Source organism: Cygnus olor, chromosome 2, assembly GCF_009769625.2.
Source record: "Cygnus olor isolate bCygOlo1 chromosome 2, bCygOlo1.pri.v2, whole genome shotgun sequence".
In the NCBI taxonomy this organism is placed as follows: domain Eukaryota; kingdom Metazoa; phylum Chordata; class Aves; order Anseriformes; family Anatidae; genus Cygnus; species Cygnus olor.
In genome coordinates, this window is record NC_049170.1 from 106,980,384 (window position 1) to 106,997,737 (window position 17,354).

General features: G+C 41.4%; 1 protein-coding gene across 9 annotated transcripts in view; it reads right to left on the minus strand.

The window, feature by feature from the left end:
* MTCL1 (microtubule crosslinking factor 1) overlaps positions 1-17,354 on the minus strand; it is a 103,841-nt gene that overhangs the window by 11,145 nt on the left and 75,342 nt on the right. For all 9 annotated transcript variants that reach the window (XM_040550051.1, XM_040550050.1, XM_040550049.1 and 6 more), the window contains 3 exons: positions 13,576-13,743; positions 6,496-6,750; positions 2,303-2,608 (listed from right to left, as the gene is read on the minus strand). In XM_040550051.1, coding sequence (XP_040405985.1) covers positions 2,303-2,608; positions 6,496-6,750; positions 13,576-13,743 — 729 coding nt within the window. The remainder of the gene's footprint in view (positions 1-2,302; positions 2,609-6,495; positions 6,751-13,575; positions 13,744-17,354) is intronic.

Here is a 17,354-nt window from a genome sequence, read left to right on the forward strand (position 1 = left end):
TTTTCCACATGTACAATGTATTGTTTTGGACTATATATTTTGAGTGAATTTATTCCACGGAGTGAATCTGCTTTATGTCAGAGGCCTAGCTGTGCTGAAATAAGAGATAAAAGTTGGTCCTTTGACATAAGATTTCATTGTATGTTCTCTAGGAACTAATAAATTGCACCAGTTGAAACTCATTAAGCTAGATATATTAAATGTGTGGGAAAACTATTACTTGTTTCATAGGGGGAATACCTACGGTTTGCTAATGGCATTAAGATGTTTTTATGGCAATTGCTTCCCTGTGACAATCCCATAATTAGTTGTTGTTGTGTGTGTTTTTTTAACAGATACTTCTGAAGCAACTGCTCCGCAGTCATTGTTTTTACTGTTTGTATTTCTAATAAAATAGGAAATACAAAATATGATCAGGAACCAAAATAGCATTAGTACTTATTAGTCTTACTCAAGCTCATGAAATCATGCACATTAGCAACACCGAAGTGTATTTCACATTATGATTATTCAAAAAGAGCACTGTTTCACTTGGCAAATGCCTTTCTGGTGTTTATCAAGACTTAGGGAAAAAATAGGAGTTTTACTCTGGTGTAAGTCTGGAACAAAGCTGTTGGCTTCAGTGGAGAGATTATAGAGTACATTTGATCTAACTGAATGGAGAATCAGGCTGAAGGCTGGATTGACTTTACTACACTTAGTACCACAAAGAAAATACACTGGCGAGGAATAGTCAGCAGGCTGCAATTGCCTCTGTGCATCCTCAGTAAATCTATTCATTAAACTCTAATCAGTTTTGCTTGAATAAACCTAGTGAGGCAAAATGACTTTGTACACGTTTCACCAAAGCATGCTTTGAAGGGAAGAAGCTGTACAAATATAACCAAGGACCTAATTTTGCTGCCAACACTTTTGTCAATGGTGGTAATGTCTGAAAACGGAAAGCATCTAGAGAGATCTCCATTCTTAACTACAAGACTGAATTTTAAGTACAGAAAATAGCAATCAGAATTAGACATAAAACACAGATCCCTGACAATGCTATCTGGTAGCATCAACATATTTCACCGAGCACTTGAATTTGTATGAAATAAACAGCTGAGAAATAATAAATACAGAATCCCACATTGCTCCCTATACATTTATGACACTGGAAGGAGGAAAATCTAGTTGGAGCACACATGTACCTCCAGCTACCTAAAATGTAAGAACTGCAGCCACATTTCTTGCCTTTCTTATTTTATTTTTCTCCTTTTCTTCCCAAAGAATCTGATTTCCCAGTCCTGTAGCTAATGAGCAATGCAAAGAAATGCTTGGGTCAAGTTTTCACAGGCTTACATGTTCAAGCCAAGGCACACTAGTGAAATTTTGTAAGACCTGCGGGGAGTTTGAGATCTGACTTGCTGACAGACTTTTTTCCAAAGTGGCCAAATTTTCAAGCCTGAGTACATAGATACATCTTGGATTGGAAAGTCTCTGCTTCTCTATTAGCTATAATGTGTCCACCCAAGCAGGACTGTCATGCTCAGAGTCTAACCCATGTGCACAGATCTGAATTTTTAGTCCAGAAGAAAGTACGCCAAACTTGCATTTGGTAAACAGCATGCAACATGCTGCCCGCTTGGTAATTTTAATTTCCAGAGCTCTCACAATGCATCTTGTTCCGTAACAACCACAAACAAAACTGTGTAGACCCAGATCCAGGTAAAGTAAGTGTGTTGTACAGATTTTAGCAGGACACAGACAACATTCACTATGGTCAACTGCATCTTTTAGCACTGTGTTTTGGATCTTTGTATCTTTATGGTGTAGTCTGAGGGCAGATGCTTTGCTGATGAAGAATAATTTTATTTTTTCAACATCTCATCTCACATCCTCATCCTAATCTATTTAGGAAAAACCGAAATAGAACAACCTGAAGTACCTCTCTACAGCACTTGATTTCTTACTAGCAATATACAGCCCATGCTTCTCCATATATATGTAGGTATTTATGGGTGGATGAGATTTAAGACCTTCTGAGCCAATATGTATATCTAATATAGTTACAGTACCTAATATGAATGGCCAGCAGATGAGGTAATCTTTGAGACCTTTAGACTGGCTCCCAGCTTCTCCTGTGATTGACACCAGTCTAATCAGCTCATAACAAGGAACAAACCACATCTATACCAAATTCACTGCTGGATAACTACAAAGCAGTGACTGTGACACAGTATCTCACTTCTAGAGCATGGCTGCTGTACAAATTGTGACACAAGAGACAACATGCAGGCTTGATAAAAGTTAGAAGAGCGCATACTTCTGTTAATCCGGTAAAGAATTTCTCCCGCTCCAGCTGCCGGGAGCGGTGTTCCTCCGACTCATCGGGAGAATCGAGGGACAGAGACTCCAGGAAGAGGTTTTCTGTGGCGCTGCACCGATCGCTCTCCTTCAGCTTGGACAGTGACCGGTCATCAAACTGAATGGCATCTGAGTCAGAGTAGGATCTTGATCCCATCGGGCGAGGCACGTGAAGGTTCCCCTGGGTCGTAAACGGGCGCAGGTTGCTCTCCTTCTGGTCACACAGAAAGCCCCCTCCTCTTCGTGGGCTCACTTCTTTCTGAAGCTGCAAACAAGGCAAGTTGGAAGGATCAGCAATTATTCATGTAGCCTATGGCACCCTGCATTGCTCACCCTTCTCCAGGAGCAAGGCACGCATGGCCTGGGGAGGCAACGCTGCGTGCCGCTGGGCTGCCTGAGGTCACCGCCTGGCTCCAGGCACGGCGGGTTTGCTCTCTTGGCCCTTTCACAACAGGAGATGTATCAAGGACTTTGATGCCATTACTCAGAGGATTTCAAGTGGCTAAATACACATTTAATTTTGCTTGTTTATGTCTATATGTATACATATATACACACTGTATATATACACACAAAATCATGTATCTGCTTGCAATCTGATTTTTAAAGAAACAAATCAACATTGTTGTTTAAAAGCAATCTTGACATAAGACCCTAAAGCAAAACAAGTAGGAGCTCAAATAAGGGTGAGTGATTTTGAGTCTCATCAAAACATACACAAACTTTCTTCTGGTCAGCAATGGAGGGATCGCACTTTCATGTACATCACTCATCTTGTTTCCAGAGGTGGAAAAACCCTCTTAACAAAATACAAAAGCTTTGTTTTAAAGGTGGTCTAGCCCTAATACAGAGCTAGAAAGTTGACTGTTTGTAAGAATAACAGAATTGTCAAAGGGATGAATTAGGCATGCAAAGCACGTTTGAAGAAAATACATATTTAAGAGAAGGACCATCAAAGCTATTAACTCTACACTTTACAAAAACTGGATGGAGAGACAGTAAACCACTACTGAAATTGAACTTCTGCCAGTCTTAAAATTAGGTTATGTGATCAACTTTTCCTTTAATTATAAATACAACAGGTTAGGTGAAGTGAGAGACATTTTCAAACACAGTGAGTGACAGCAGGAATCTGATACATAATTCTGATGCTTTGCAAGAGCAGCCTGTTAAGGCTACTGACAATACCCTGCAAATGCTACTCATTCCCTGGGATCCTGGGGACTGAGGACCTCCTACAAAGCATTCTTTTAGTGTTGCTGTATGTGTATAGAAAAAATCAACTGGCATCACATTGCTTTATGTAGATCAAATGCAGGTTTTTGACCAGATCCTAAATTAGTAAATTTTCACTTGGGCTGAAGTCAGTTAGACTTTTGCTTGATTCAGGCCTAAAAGAATGTGAAAGCATCTTTAGTGTTTTGCCCCTATCTGCTTATACCTATAAAAACACAACTCTCCACATAGGTGATCTTGGGGTTTTAAATATTTGTTGGTGTGATCGTTGCAGAATTAGCTTTAAGAACATGATGTGTGTGTATTCTCTAAGGGAAAACAAAGTGACAGTGCACTTGAAAAGAAAGATAAAAAAAAAAACAACTTTGAGCTCTGAAAGAAAGTAGGTCATCATGTTTTTTATATGCAAGTGGTATTCCCGTAACTAACCGAAGTATTTTATATATTTTATACATTGGTGTGAGCTTCCCTCTTATCATACATGTATTATTCATTAGCTCGGTGAAAGCAGACAGGCATAGAGCATTAGTAAGAAATTTGGCACACATGCTTCAGTTTGTTCTTGGACTGTTTTTCAAACACACACACTGGTGTAGTCTCCTCATCCTCTACGTATCGCCATACATGGAATACACACAGAAAAACACTGGGGGGAAGGACTTCAGAGAAATACTAATTGCTTCCATATAAAGCTGGACATGACTGCAATCTGAGAAGATATTCAACTAAAAGCCTGCAAACATTTGGAAGCTTCCTGTCACACACGGAAATGTTTGATTATAAGCAAAGATGGGATTATGAAGTTTTGCAGGCAGATAGCCAAGCTCTCCAATGCTATTTCTGATCATCTAGTCCTCTGGAATTAGTTTGACATAGTATTTTTAATTTTCCCTATCTATGGCTAACATTGTATAAAACTCTTGTATTATAAATATATAGTTGGACCCTAGAAGCTTCAGAATAGTAACAAAAGAAATCAGTTCCAGGGTTAGTTAAGAGCTATTCTGCAGACTTTCCCAAGATGACTCTGAGAGCTTATGTCAGGTTTGAAGAGAATTAAAGGCTAGGTAACATTAACAGCGATTTTTCTCCTCCTCCCGTCAATGTGCCTCATTCCCAGTGAATAGAATAAGCAGTCCTGAACCAGCTTAAATCCCTCAGGCTACTGAGGATACATTGATAAGATAATGTCAAAAAATACAGTTCATAGAGACAGCAGAATAAACATCCAAAGAGGTACCAGTGACTTTTCAAACAAAACTTTATGCCCATGTCCTTAGTATAATGGGAAATTTTCTGATGATTATTTAATTCTCATTTTGCATGAAGAATCCACCAGAGGCATTTTGGTCAGTGAAACTCAATAATTAGAAACCAGCCCAGTCCAAACAGGGAGAAATCAGCATCTTGTGCCAGTGGAAACCTCGGAACCAGATAACTGATGAATTGCTCTGCTACAACCCTTCTTAGCTCACGTGCATTGGCTATTTTATCTTAAGAGACCTACTACAGTTCTGCATTATAAGGCCTTGTAAGGGCTAGTTCAAGAAGCTGCATGAAGTATTCTTAGAAACCCTCAGATACACAGGAGGTTAAAAAAGCCGGAACATTGTTCACTGATATTTTGAAGTAAGAAGCTCAAATCACCTTCCTTGGTCTGTAAAACTTTCATATTGGTCATCACCCACTTGTACCTACACTTTTAGTAGTAATTTTAGAAATATCTGTAAAGTACAGCATTTTCTTAAGTACTTCCCAGTGGGTTTAACAGCCATAGCTAAAACTGAGGTTTAGTCTTGCACTGATAATATTTACAGCCTGGTGTCTTTTCTCTAGCTTCTTGTTGCAGCCCAAGCATGGGAACATGAGACACAGACAAAGAACCCTTTTCAAAAATCAGTCATGAAGTCACCCCAGGCTTTCATCAAGCTTAACATGTGAAGCTACTTTGTACTTCATTCAAGCGAAGTGCTCCCTAGAGAGCATGCACAAATCTGGTGCAGTTCCATTTTTGATGTCCTGAGGACAGGAAGTATTCAGTTAATTGAGGACCCACAATTTCAGTTGTTTTTCTTACTCTTCCTGGAATGCATGACTCAGAGCTGAGCAATGTTCAGTCAAAAATGGTGTATTAATTCTCCATCATTAAACTTGATTTTAATATTTTGTGTGGTTTCCAGCCAGACAGAAACCCATTAGGTGAAATTTGGAACAACATTCTCAAATCAGTCTCTAATATTAAGCAGATGGAAGTGCACAGTAGTGTAGACAATGGGCATGAAAAACAAGGGGATAGACACACAATTATCAGACTTGCAATTGATAGCAGAGGTGTGCACAAAATTCATGTGACCAAGGTCAAAAGTGTCTTCTGAATATTTAGCATTGCAAGCTGCTTATTTGTTACCAATCAGGGCTCTTCATTGTTATCTCCTGGTTTCCTTTGCTAGAGAAAAAGAATTCAGTTGAGACTGAATAGTCACAGCAGCTGCATCTTTGGTGGCAAATTCACAGATGAACAGAGTTTTTTTGGCAGGAAGCTGTATATCCAACCTTGAATAACCCTGCGAGTGGGACTGAGTGTTTCAGCATGAAGAGATGCACATAAGCTTTCAAACAGAATGAATCAGTGGGACCATGCCTGTACGGGATAATTGAAATGGGGCAGGAAATGGCCTTTAACCTGGACCCGATTTCTCATAAGCGGTCCTTTATAGGGATTATGAGCATCTTCCTTTTACTCCCTTGAGTATGTAAATTGTTTTGTACCATGGGAAACACCGATGTAGCCAAGGAAACAAAATTATTCCTGTCCTGTTTCTTACTACAGTTTTTTGACCTTGGTCTGAGTGTAGTAATGGTGCAACACCTCATGCTTTGCAGCCAGCCATTGCCCACTCAAGGACAACTCCTTACCTGCTCTATCCGCCTGAGCAGCTCCTTCTTTTGACGCTCCCATTCTCGTCGGTCCCTATCAAGCCTGTCCAGGAGCTCCACCTTTTCCCGGTTCCAGTTCTTCTCACTGTGCTGGATTTGCCAGCGGAGGTCCATCACCACACTGTGAGTCTCAGCCAGAAGCTTCTTGTGCTCCTCTCTTTCCCGTTTAAAAGCTCCTTTTGCATCAGAAGTGAGGCCTACGTCTCCTGAGGTGTTCTCACTCTTCCCTTCCAGCTGCCATTAAAATAAAACGTTATTAGGACACCAAACTTTCTCAGGTAAAACCCATGTGTTAGGCAAGGAATTTTAGCTGGAGAGACTTTTTGCCCACAGCAACCCCCAGCAATGGTGTTACTGTACAGCTCCTCACACCTTCCAAAAAGAGGGTGCTTCCAGCACAAAGAGACGTACCGAGATCACGTCCCCCATCTCTGCAGATTCTGGTGGCTGAACTGATGTCTATGGCAGTTAGCTGATGATACCTTCTATCCCTTCTCCTTCACGTCACGCTGCAGGATGCTCAATCAGATCAGAAGAGCTGGCTCAAGGTAACGGGATCATAGGAAAATGCAGACTTGGTGGGTTGAAAGAGGTCTCTAGCCCAGCCCCATGCTTCCAGCAGGGTCAGCTCTGACTTCGAACAGGGTAGCTCATGATGAGTTGGATCCTGACAAACCACCAAGGGCAGAAATTGCATAGCCTCTCTGGCCAGTGTGGACCACTGCTTGACTGTTGTCAGAGTGAAAATGGTACTCGATGGCTTTGTGTAAGTTCAAGAGAGGGAAGAATTTATCCCTTGATAAACATCCCTTGATAAAAGCTTCACCTTTTTTTTACAACTCAGTAGGTGTGTGAATGAGTCAGAATGGGTCACGAGCAACCAAGAATGAAAAGTAGTGAAAACTCGTTTCTGCCTCTGAAGTTAGTTTTCTTCAAAAAGCAGAAGCATCAGATTTTCTGCGAAACTTGCTCCTTTAGCAAGAGAGAAAGACGGTACCTTCAAATTATCCAATGTGGAAAATAATCCCAAACTCTCTGAGAAAAGGGAAGTTCAGACTGGATTAGGAAGTGAAGCTAATTAGTCTTTGGAACAGCCTCCCCAGGTAAAGGGCAGAGAGGTCATTTACTGAGCTGCGGAGAACAGCCTGTTACAGCCACTTGCGTGACAGGGAGATCTTAAACACTTGCATCTTCTACCACTAATTTCCAAAGTTTTTTGTTTTTTTTTTTCAAACCAACCAACCAGAAAAATCATTTATAAAAAAGCAGCAGCCTATGGTTGGGTTGGGTGGGGCTTTGGGCAGCCTAATCTAGTGGGAGATGTCCCTCTCCATGGCCAAGAGGTTGGAATTAGATGATCTTTAAAAGTTCCCTCCCAACCCAAAACATTCTATGATTCTATGAAAGTTGACATGATGCTATCTTCTCTCCCTTAACCTATTTATGCAATGCAAATTTGTGGGGCCAGGACGGTGCTGACAACATTTGATGAGACTCAGAACTGTGCTATTTTGTACTGGCACAGATGTTAGATACTGATGGACATCTGTCTGTAACTAGTCACACCTGTAAAACCTTCCAGAAGTCAGATTTGACAGCAGTGGGGTAGTTCCTTCAGTATTAACTCAAGAACTCACGTTATCAGTAAACAAACTATAAGGCAGATACCAGACTTAGAGGAGAAGAAACAACATCAACTGTATGAAAAAACTTACTAAAAAGCAATAGATATTAAGAGTATTATAAAGGTGGGATTCAGCATGAAGGATTAATGGACTAATTAATTACAGATTACTCAAACATGTTTTATTTGCTCGAGTTCATTATTTTACTGAAGTCCCACCTGGTTAGTGGTAAAAATCTCATTGATGTCAGTGGCACCTGAGTGCAGGTAGGTGTGGAAGCACAGACAAACCGATGGGAGCATGGGGGCTGCACTGAGCAGTCCCAAAATAACCTTGCTGCCAACTAGCACACTTCCCTCCTGGCCTTTGGAAGCAGTGTTATGTACTATACTTCTACATTCCTTGTTTCTAAAGCAAATGTAACAATTACCTACCGTGTATTATGGGATAAAATCAATTTGCATATGACAAACAGTAAAACAAGATAAGTCTGAACTGGCTTGGGCTTTCTTGGCCAGATGTGGTGCCTCTGTGTTTAACATCCCTCAGCTGGCCTTTTCTTCCCCTGAGGCTGTCCTGAGGCAGGCATCTCCTCCCTTGCTTCTGAGACCTGCAGCGATGTGCCAGGGGTTGTCCCACTCACAACAGCACAGCTCAGTCGTGGACTAGAGGTGTTGTGGGGCAGAAATGCAGAGCATCCCAGGACAGACATCTGGCCATCTCTGCTGCAGATCCACTATGGGAGACACGATCCTGGGCAGCACGGCTGCTCAAGAAGCCAGACAGCTTTGCTACCTTCCTACCCACTACCCCAGCACATTGACTGTCCGCAGGTTAATTCATCAATATGTAAAAATACTGCTGCTGGTTTCCAAACTCAGCACTAACTTAAGGTGATGGACTCTAGCCCCTTGCTGCATCTGCTCTCTGTGCATCCAGAGGTCGCCAGCTCCAAGGTGCTGCTCCAGCCAGGGTCTGGTCAGGTTGACATCCATTCTTTTAGGTTTGTTTTGCTTTGGCCCCTCTGGGTTGCCCCTGCAAGTTCCTGCAGGGTTTACTAAGTGGCTGTGACACGGAATAATCATGTATTTTGGGAATGTCGCTGCAGAGCTGAGATCAGCCAAAATAGTAAGAGCCTCTAAAATGATATAAACTCTGCCTGGTTTCCTTACATCTAAGCATGACAGAGGTTTATGTAGAATTTGTCCTTTGCAATATATCTTTCAAGTACCTTTAATGCCCTTGCAGACTTCTCATTTTTCATCCTGCAATAGGAGCTCCTAGCAGAAGTCGCTGGAGTGTCTGGAGTAAATCCAGCCAGGTTGGAGTGCAAACTCAACCTTCCAACTGTGCTGCCTCCTGGGGAATAATGCCACATCGAGTAGTAGCTATGGCTAACATGCTAAGTTGACAGACATGCCAATGTCTGCAACAAATTCTTTAGCTGGCATGAGGTAAAAAAATGCAAAAAGCAACCTATAAGGCAAACAAATGCTTTGTTGCAATATGCAGTTTGTATGATTATCCTATAAAGCAAATTTCTTCTTCCATTTTTTTTTAATCTAAAAAAGTTAGCAAAACATTGAACTCAAGACTCTCTCTTGTCTTACATCACTGAATTCGTAACCACCATGTGGCAAGTTCTCAGCATTTCAGTTTGCAAACAAGAAAGGCTGTGGTCCCTAGACCGTGCATTGAGCAGGAAAACCAAAAGAGGTAATGAGACAAAAGAACATGCTTCAGAAGAGCAATATCCCAAGAATGCATGGCTGCCATTAGAGTGCCTTGCCCAAGCTGCCCAAACAGTGTAAGTCATCCTGTGCCAGATCACTCACCTAGACCAGAGCCTGTCTCTTGCTCCACTGGAGAAGCATATAGGAAGTACAAAGGTGCGTTCAAAATCAAGGCAAATATGCAGTGATACACCTTCAGAATAATTTCCATGTGATCTGTGATTTAGGACCTACAACATTCTTCAGTCAGGTGGTGCCTTTACACTTGGAAGACAGTTCTCAGTGCCTGTGAAAGGCAGAAGAGTGTTGCTGGCAAAGAGACAGTCTGTCTTTGTGTTTATGAAATGGCTCAAATCATGGAGGAAGGGTCCAGTGGTGGCTCTTTAGCATTAAAGTCTAGATGTGACTTTTCCAAACCTGCTAACTGCTAAGGTGGATAGATGTCTCTCCGTTTGCACCATGGCTTGCATTTCCCCCAAGAATCCCAAAGCTGGACCACTGGTTGGAGTCATAGCAAGGGCTCATGTCTTTATGTGCCAATTTTCAATGCATATCACAGAATAGTTTGGGTGGGAAGGAACATTAAAAATCATCCAGTTCCAACCCCCCTGCCATGGGCAGGGACACCTCCCACCAGACCAGGCTACCCAAAGCCCCATCCAGCCTGGCCTTGAGCACCTCCAGGGATGGGGCATCCACAGCTTCTCTGGGCAGCCTGGGCCAGTGCCTCACCACCCTCTCAGTGAAGAGTTTCCTCCTAACCTCTAATCTAAATCTCCCCTCTTTTAGTTTAAAACCATTCCCCCTTGTCCTATCACTATCTAATGCTACTCTCTATCTCTTTTTATAAGCCCTCTTTAAGTATTAAAAGGCCTCAGTGAGGTCTCCCCAGAGCCTTCTCTTCTTCGGGCTGAACATCCCCAGGTCTCTCAGCCTTTCTTCGTAGGAGAGGTGCTCCAGCCCTCTGATCATCTTCGCGGCTCTCCTCTGGACCCGCTCTAACAGCCCCACGTCCTTCTTGTGCTGGGGGCTCCAGACCTGGATGCAGCACTCCAAGTGAGGCCTCACAAGGGCAGAGCAGAGGGGGACAGTCACCTCCTTCCACCTGCTGGCCACCCCTTTGTTTTATGCAGGATTTGTTCCCAGAATACTGGGATTTTTCACTTCTCCAGCTGGAGGCTGAGAATTACTGAGAGTCCGTTGGTCACAGTTATCAAGATCCCATACTTAGGAGCAATCTCATTATTTCTTATCTTAAAAACAATGCTGAAGGATCCTTCTGCCAAATAAGATGTACATGCATTTCTGACAGCCAAGACTTTTATTTTAATGACATACACAGTGCTAAAGCTCAAAAAGCAGCAGGGAACAGTACATTATCATTTCTGATATGCAGTGTTTTTGCGACAAAGGAGTTTTCTTCCTTCCTTTTGCTCTTTCGTTCCTATACAGAGAGTTAAAGCATCAAAATGCGAAACCATTGTCAGTAACTATTAATTAGGAGGTGACTCGTTTGAGGAAAACGCTCTTCTTAATTGACCTACTGCTTCACAAAAAAAAAAAAAAGTAAAAAAAAAGTGGAAAGCAGTGACAGTACAGACAACAGTGGAGACAAGAAAGGCCTTGATTCTCTATGGGCTTGTCAGGGGTCGGGCAGTTTTATACCCCCCTACGGTGGGAGTGCTGCACAGCCCGCTGCTTCATCACTACCAATGAAAACGACAAAATGACATCCTGAGAGGCCCTCCTACCCACACTGCCGTGACAGGCTTGGCTGTCTAGCTAAAGATGCTGTTATTCCACATATTGCCACAGACTAGCAAATGTTAACATGACATTACGTAATGCTGATAATTTAGGTGTTATTTACTAGCTCCTCACATCTTGATCCTGAAACTTGACCTATAACATAGGTTATAAAAATAAATGTTTATAAAAATAAATTCCATATTTGGAATCATTAACAATAGTTTGAGTCAATTTCATATTTACATTTCTATTTAATGTTTATCATATTATTATTTTTCTATTTCATTTTTTAATTGCTTCCTTATAACTGTGAGCACATACAACAGACCTCAGTGGGACACTCACATTGTTTGCACTATCCTAATTGACACTCTCATGATTTATGTACTCTCTTTATGCTACTTCATTAGGAACCCCTTTTTACTGTGAAATATAAATGTGGCTTGGGGAATCTGCTGAGGAAGTCAGCTTTATGTCTTAAATATTGATCAGTTTTATTCTTCTCATTTGCTTGAAAAAATGCAAAAAGTAACACCCACGGCTCAGAAATTACCATATGTTACAGATTATTACCAGTAGAGCTGTTGTGATGGCAAGAAGCCTGACAAAGTCACCAGAAGGAAGGGTGCAAATCTATCTTGTCCCTGGGCAGGAAGAGCAGCACTGTCCTGCTTGCCAAGCACCAGCCAAAGTGGCAGTCCAGGAGTAAATCACCCATGCAAATGCAAAGTAGGCAAGCTTGAAACTGGTAGTTAGTTCTCAAAATAGCTTTCTTTAGGTTTTGTTCTTTGTTGCCATCTCTAGCTTAAGGTAAAACTGTCATCACGGTTTTATTTTGGGAGGACCAAAAATGGGGATTGATTTTGTTTCTCTTTTCAAATGATCTGCTGTCTGGAAATTTGTGTGCACTAAGCAGCAGCTGATCTGTATTGAGAATTCGAATCCGCTGAGAGAAAATTCTGCTAAAATGAAAGCTTCTTCGTTCATTCTGGGAAACAAGCCTACAGCACCTGGGCAGAAAAATAAGTGCTCACAACTCAGTGCTGTGCATCACTGTGGGTCTCCAGACAGTGCTGAGATGTCCAGTGAATCTTCCTAAATATACCACCCTCCCAACAGTGAATATTTGTATTATATCTGTCTTCTGCAGAGAAGCTCTACAATTGCAAATCCTTTTCTCGAATCTGAACATGCTCATTCTTCCACTCCTGCTCTCTTCAATGTGGTACATCAGAGCTTTTATGCCATCAGCTTTGGAAATGAATCCTTGTTTTTTTTCTTTTTTCCTTTTTTCTTTTTTTTTCTTTCTTTTTTCCTTACTTGTCTTCTTACTGCTTCAGAAATTGTACATCTTCCGTGAACAGTAGTACATGGCACTGTAGCACCTGGCCCCAGATTTTATACACATACTTCTAATAGTGAGTTATGGTGGATGCTAGAGCTCTCTCTTCAGTGAGGTACCATCCATCACTAACCAGCAGCTTTTACTGGCCGGTTTAATACTAACAAACTGATCTAATGCTTCAGTATTATTAAATCACTCTTTTCTTGCCTATGCATCAAACGCTGCAGTTCCTATGTGCCAAGGCACAGTGACGAGCTAGTTGTCAGCATGCCAACATCAAGACATTTTCTCTCCTATAAATGCCAATAAATACAGAAACCCGCATGTCTCATTATCACAGCTGATGCATTACCAGCCAGCTCTTCTGAGAAAATACAACTAGAAGAGGTTTAATTCCTTCATCCTCACTTACATTACACAGCACCTACTACACAAGTACTCTTACGGGGACACCTAGAACCCAAAAGGCGAGTCATGACTTTGGGGGGCTTTCAGGCATGGGACTAAAATGAGTGAAAGTGGCATCTCTCCTGACTCTCAAAGATTTCCTGTTTCATTAAGTGAATGTGCCATCCTTCACGGGTGTTGGATGCAGGAGGGACGCTACCTGTTCTAGGTGGCACTTCAGCTCAGTCATTTCCACCTCCCAGGCTGCCTTTTCCAGGGCATACTGCTGCTGGAGCCCATGGCGCTCGCGCTCGTCGTCCCGCAGCTCCGAGCGGAAGTCATCCAGCAAACCCTTCACAGCGTTCAGCAGTTTCCGATTTTCACTTGCCTGCCAGAACAAAGCAAAACAAATGTTGTCATCGGTTGACTTTAGGCTCCAGTTTCATCTGTAAGAGGAAAAAATGCCTGCATGTCCATTGCAAAGGCAATGTCTTCTGTGTCTACTTTTTTTTGCTAGAAGATATTTAAGTCACACTGAAAAAGGCACTAAGCATCCTTCAGGATTGAAGCCATCTGTAATAATGTCTCCTTAAATACTGGAATGCAAAAATAGGATACCATTGCTGAAATTTTTTGGGTAGCTGTGCATCTCATACATATAGTCATTGCTCAGCATCAAACCTCAGATGTTTTTTAACGACACGTAAAGGAAAGTGATTAATTTTCAAAGCTTTTTATTATCAGACAAAATTAATCAGGAAAAAAGTGAGGTTTTGATCTGAGTATCTTTGCTAAGCTGTTTCACTAGAATGCATTTTGCACTTCTCAGTATTTAATCACTTGGTTCTCATGAGTGTGTTAGTCTCCTTGGAAAGGCCTAACTCAAATTAGCTGTCTTGATTCTTGCATGATAATCTAATTCATTTTAATTTTTATTTATTTTTTTCAAGTGGAGGCTTCCTGTAATTCCTCTTATCTGGTGTTTCATGAAGTACCTACACAGGCACTTCTTTTAGACAAGTCAAGTAAACAGATGTACACAAAAATCTAAACAATTTTTCATATCCTTTTTTTTAAATGACAATACAAATAGAATTTTATGCATACAACTAATCTGATTTCATGTCCTCATCAGATTTTTGGCATCACTGAACCCACCTCACCCATTTTTGTAATCACCAGGCAGACATGCCAAGGCACATGTTTAAAAAACAAACAAGCATGCTCTACTTTTTCCAAGACATTTGGTTCATTAGGAAAAAAAAAAAACAAAACAGACGTGGAAATGACTGTAGGATGACTGCAGGTGCTCATTGACTGACCTATAATCTGTTTGGGCTAATGAAATGTGATGGTGCAGTATGTGGGGTTTTATAAGAAACACACTCACAGAAGCAGAATTAATTCCATTAACATTTTATGCCAATTAGCAGTTTCCTACTACACAGCAGCAGTCTTCATCATACATATAAAGTCTCCTACTTTTCAATATGCAATGAGATTTTATGTTTTCCCCATGAATTTTCATTCTGATAGAAAATTAAGGCTAGATTCTCCAAACATCTCAAGATCCTTGTGTAATAATCGGAATTAGAGCTCTTCTGAAGATTTGCCCTTAGTGTCTGTTACAATGGGAGCTGCTGGGTACTGAGTGCTTCAAAATCTGGCCTCACCCTCTTTTGAAAACCCTGACCCCACAAGCTTATTAAGTGCTTTTATTCAGGAGCCCCATTCTGTGCTTGCTGGTATGCTTTACTTGGCAAAGTAATCAAAAGGCTCCACAAGGGAAATGAGGGAGAAGAAAAATAAAACCAAATAAGAATAAAGCAAGCTACATCCCTCATTCCTGTGCATACTTTTTTTTTTAGCTTTAGAGTCCTGTAAAATAAGGTTTTGTGAAGAAAGAAGTGATGGGCTAGTACAAAGAGGAGCCAAAAGAGCCTCATTACAGGTTTGTAGCCTACTGGGATGAGGACACATCTCATTTCAAGAGGCATTACATCAATGTCGTTGTTATGAGACAAGTACCCCAGGTGCCCCTTGGGCTTGCTGGGACTTTAATTAACTTGCCAATATAAATCCAGTTTTGGTTACATACTTCTAATTCCTGTAGAGAATTCTCTTTTGCATGACTTTGTATTTACAGTCTGAAGTTGGAGAGGTCTGTGAGATTATTTCTCTGGTTTGCCAAACTAGAGTGTTTTTAGGGAACAGATGAAGTACTTCTGAGACAATGTGTTCTGAAATACAACATTTACATCTAGACATGTCTGAGATTGCTGCTGCTAAAACTGCCAAACAGCTTCTGCATGAGAATAAGTCCCACAGATACAAAATAAAGATTATTATGGTGTTTCTGTTCCTCCGAGGGATGTTGTGCAGGCAGAATAAATGGAGCATGGTTGTGACTCCCTGGGCAGCCTCCCATGCAAGGAGCTGTCTCTTTAGTACCTTACCATACTTCTGAGCATAGAGGAACCTGACTGACTCACAACTGGTCTAGGACAAGAGAATTATAAAAGTGCTTTGAAGTCTTACTGCATCCACCACTCAGGATTTATAGGTGAAGAAAACAACAGCTGGCAGCAAATGAAAACTTAATGTAGTAAACCTCTGGTAGATTCCAGGTCTTTGGACTCTTTGATAAGTAGTCACCCCTAGTGATGGGAGCCTCTAGCAGTAGAAAAGTTTGGGACCAGAGCTGTTGTTTGAAGCTTGGCTCTGCTTTTAATCACAATTCTCTTTTCTTCGAGAATTTTACTTCAGAATTCTGCCACAGTCTGGTATTACCGGCAGTTTAGTGGAGTAGTCAATCAAAACCACGAGGCCAGGAGCCTAAACAGAAAACAAGAACCATGCATTTTCTCTGTGTAGTCAGAGGTCTAGGCGAAAGTGAAGCTAGGTCTCAGTGCAAATGATTTTAGTACATTTAAATTTTAATTACTATTCCTGTGGGCTTTTTCCTTACCTATGTGTTGAAAACAAGTAATGTATGAGCAAAAAAAGATCTAACTGGGGATTTTATTGACCTCCCCCCAACTACCAGCAATACATGAGTGTATTCCTTTTCAATGCTTTTTCCTTTGGACCACATATGTTTAAACTTTTCTTCTTCCCTGTACTTACACCACCCAACAGACACTCCACTCTTTCTGCTCAACTGAACCAAAGTAATTTCTTTTTTCTGCAGGTATTTCTCCCTCATTTCTCACTACACACATTGAAATGTTCATTTACAGCAAGACCTCCTCTGCAGGGCCACCAGCCTGACTTGCCAGCTTATCTTCACCAGACTTCCTTCATGGCTCTTGAACCTTGCCAGTTCCTTGCCCAACCCATTGGCAATGTGCCCCAGCTATCAGCCATGGGACAATGCCAGCTCCAGGGATCTGGGTTATGTCAGCAAGGTCTGGCTGGGACAGGAGGCACCCAAGCAAGAGCAGCATGAAGAGAAAGATGAACTGGCTCCTCTCAGAGCCTGCACATACTTTGCCTCTCATCAACTAACCTTTTATTTCCCCTTTCCCCTCTGCTGTACCTTCATCCCCTCACATACCAGCCACATAAAAATCCTAGGCAAGTGAGGCATGTACTTTCCATCAAGTTGAGTAACTCAAATCATAATAATGTAACATTAAAGGTTGCTTTTTGAAATTAAGGCCTCGGGGGTTATAATTTTTCTCAAAGCTATTTCACTTTTCAGGCAAGGTAAGAAAGTCAGCAGTAAGAATGCAGGCTGAAAATACAAGTCATTAAATATTAACGTTAAGTGTTAAAAATAAGCATGGGTTACTTCAAGTTACAGGAAGCCTTTTCTTTTTTTTCTGACCTAGTTGTCTCAGCCACTCTTAGACTATTGAAAATTTTCCTTCCTAATGTGAAACAAATGCTGATGCATATCATCCTGGAGCTCACCAAGCAGAACCAACAACTTAGCACTCTCCTGGGCAGGTGCAAAACTTGTAGACTCCTAGCTTCACCACTCACCCCAATTTCAAT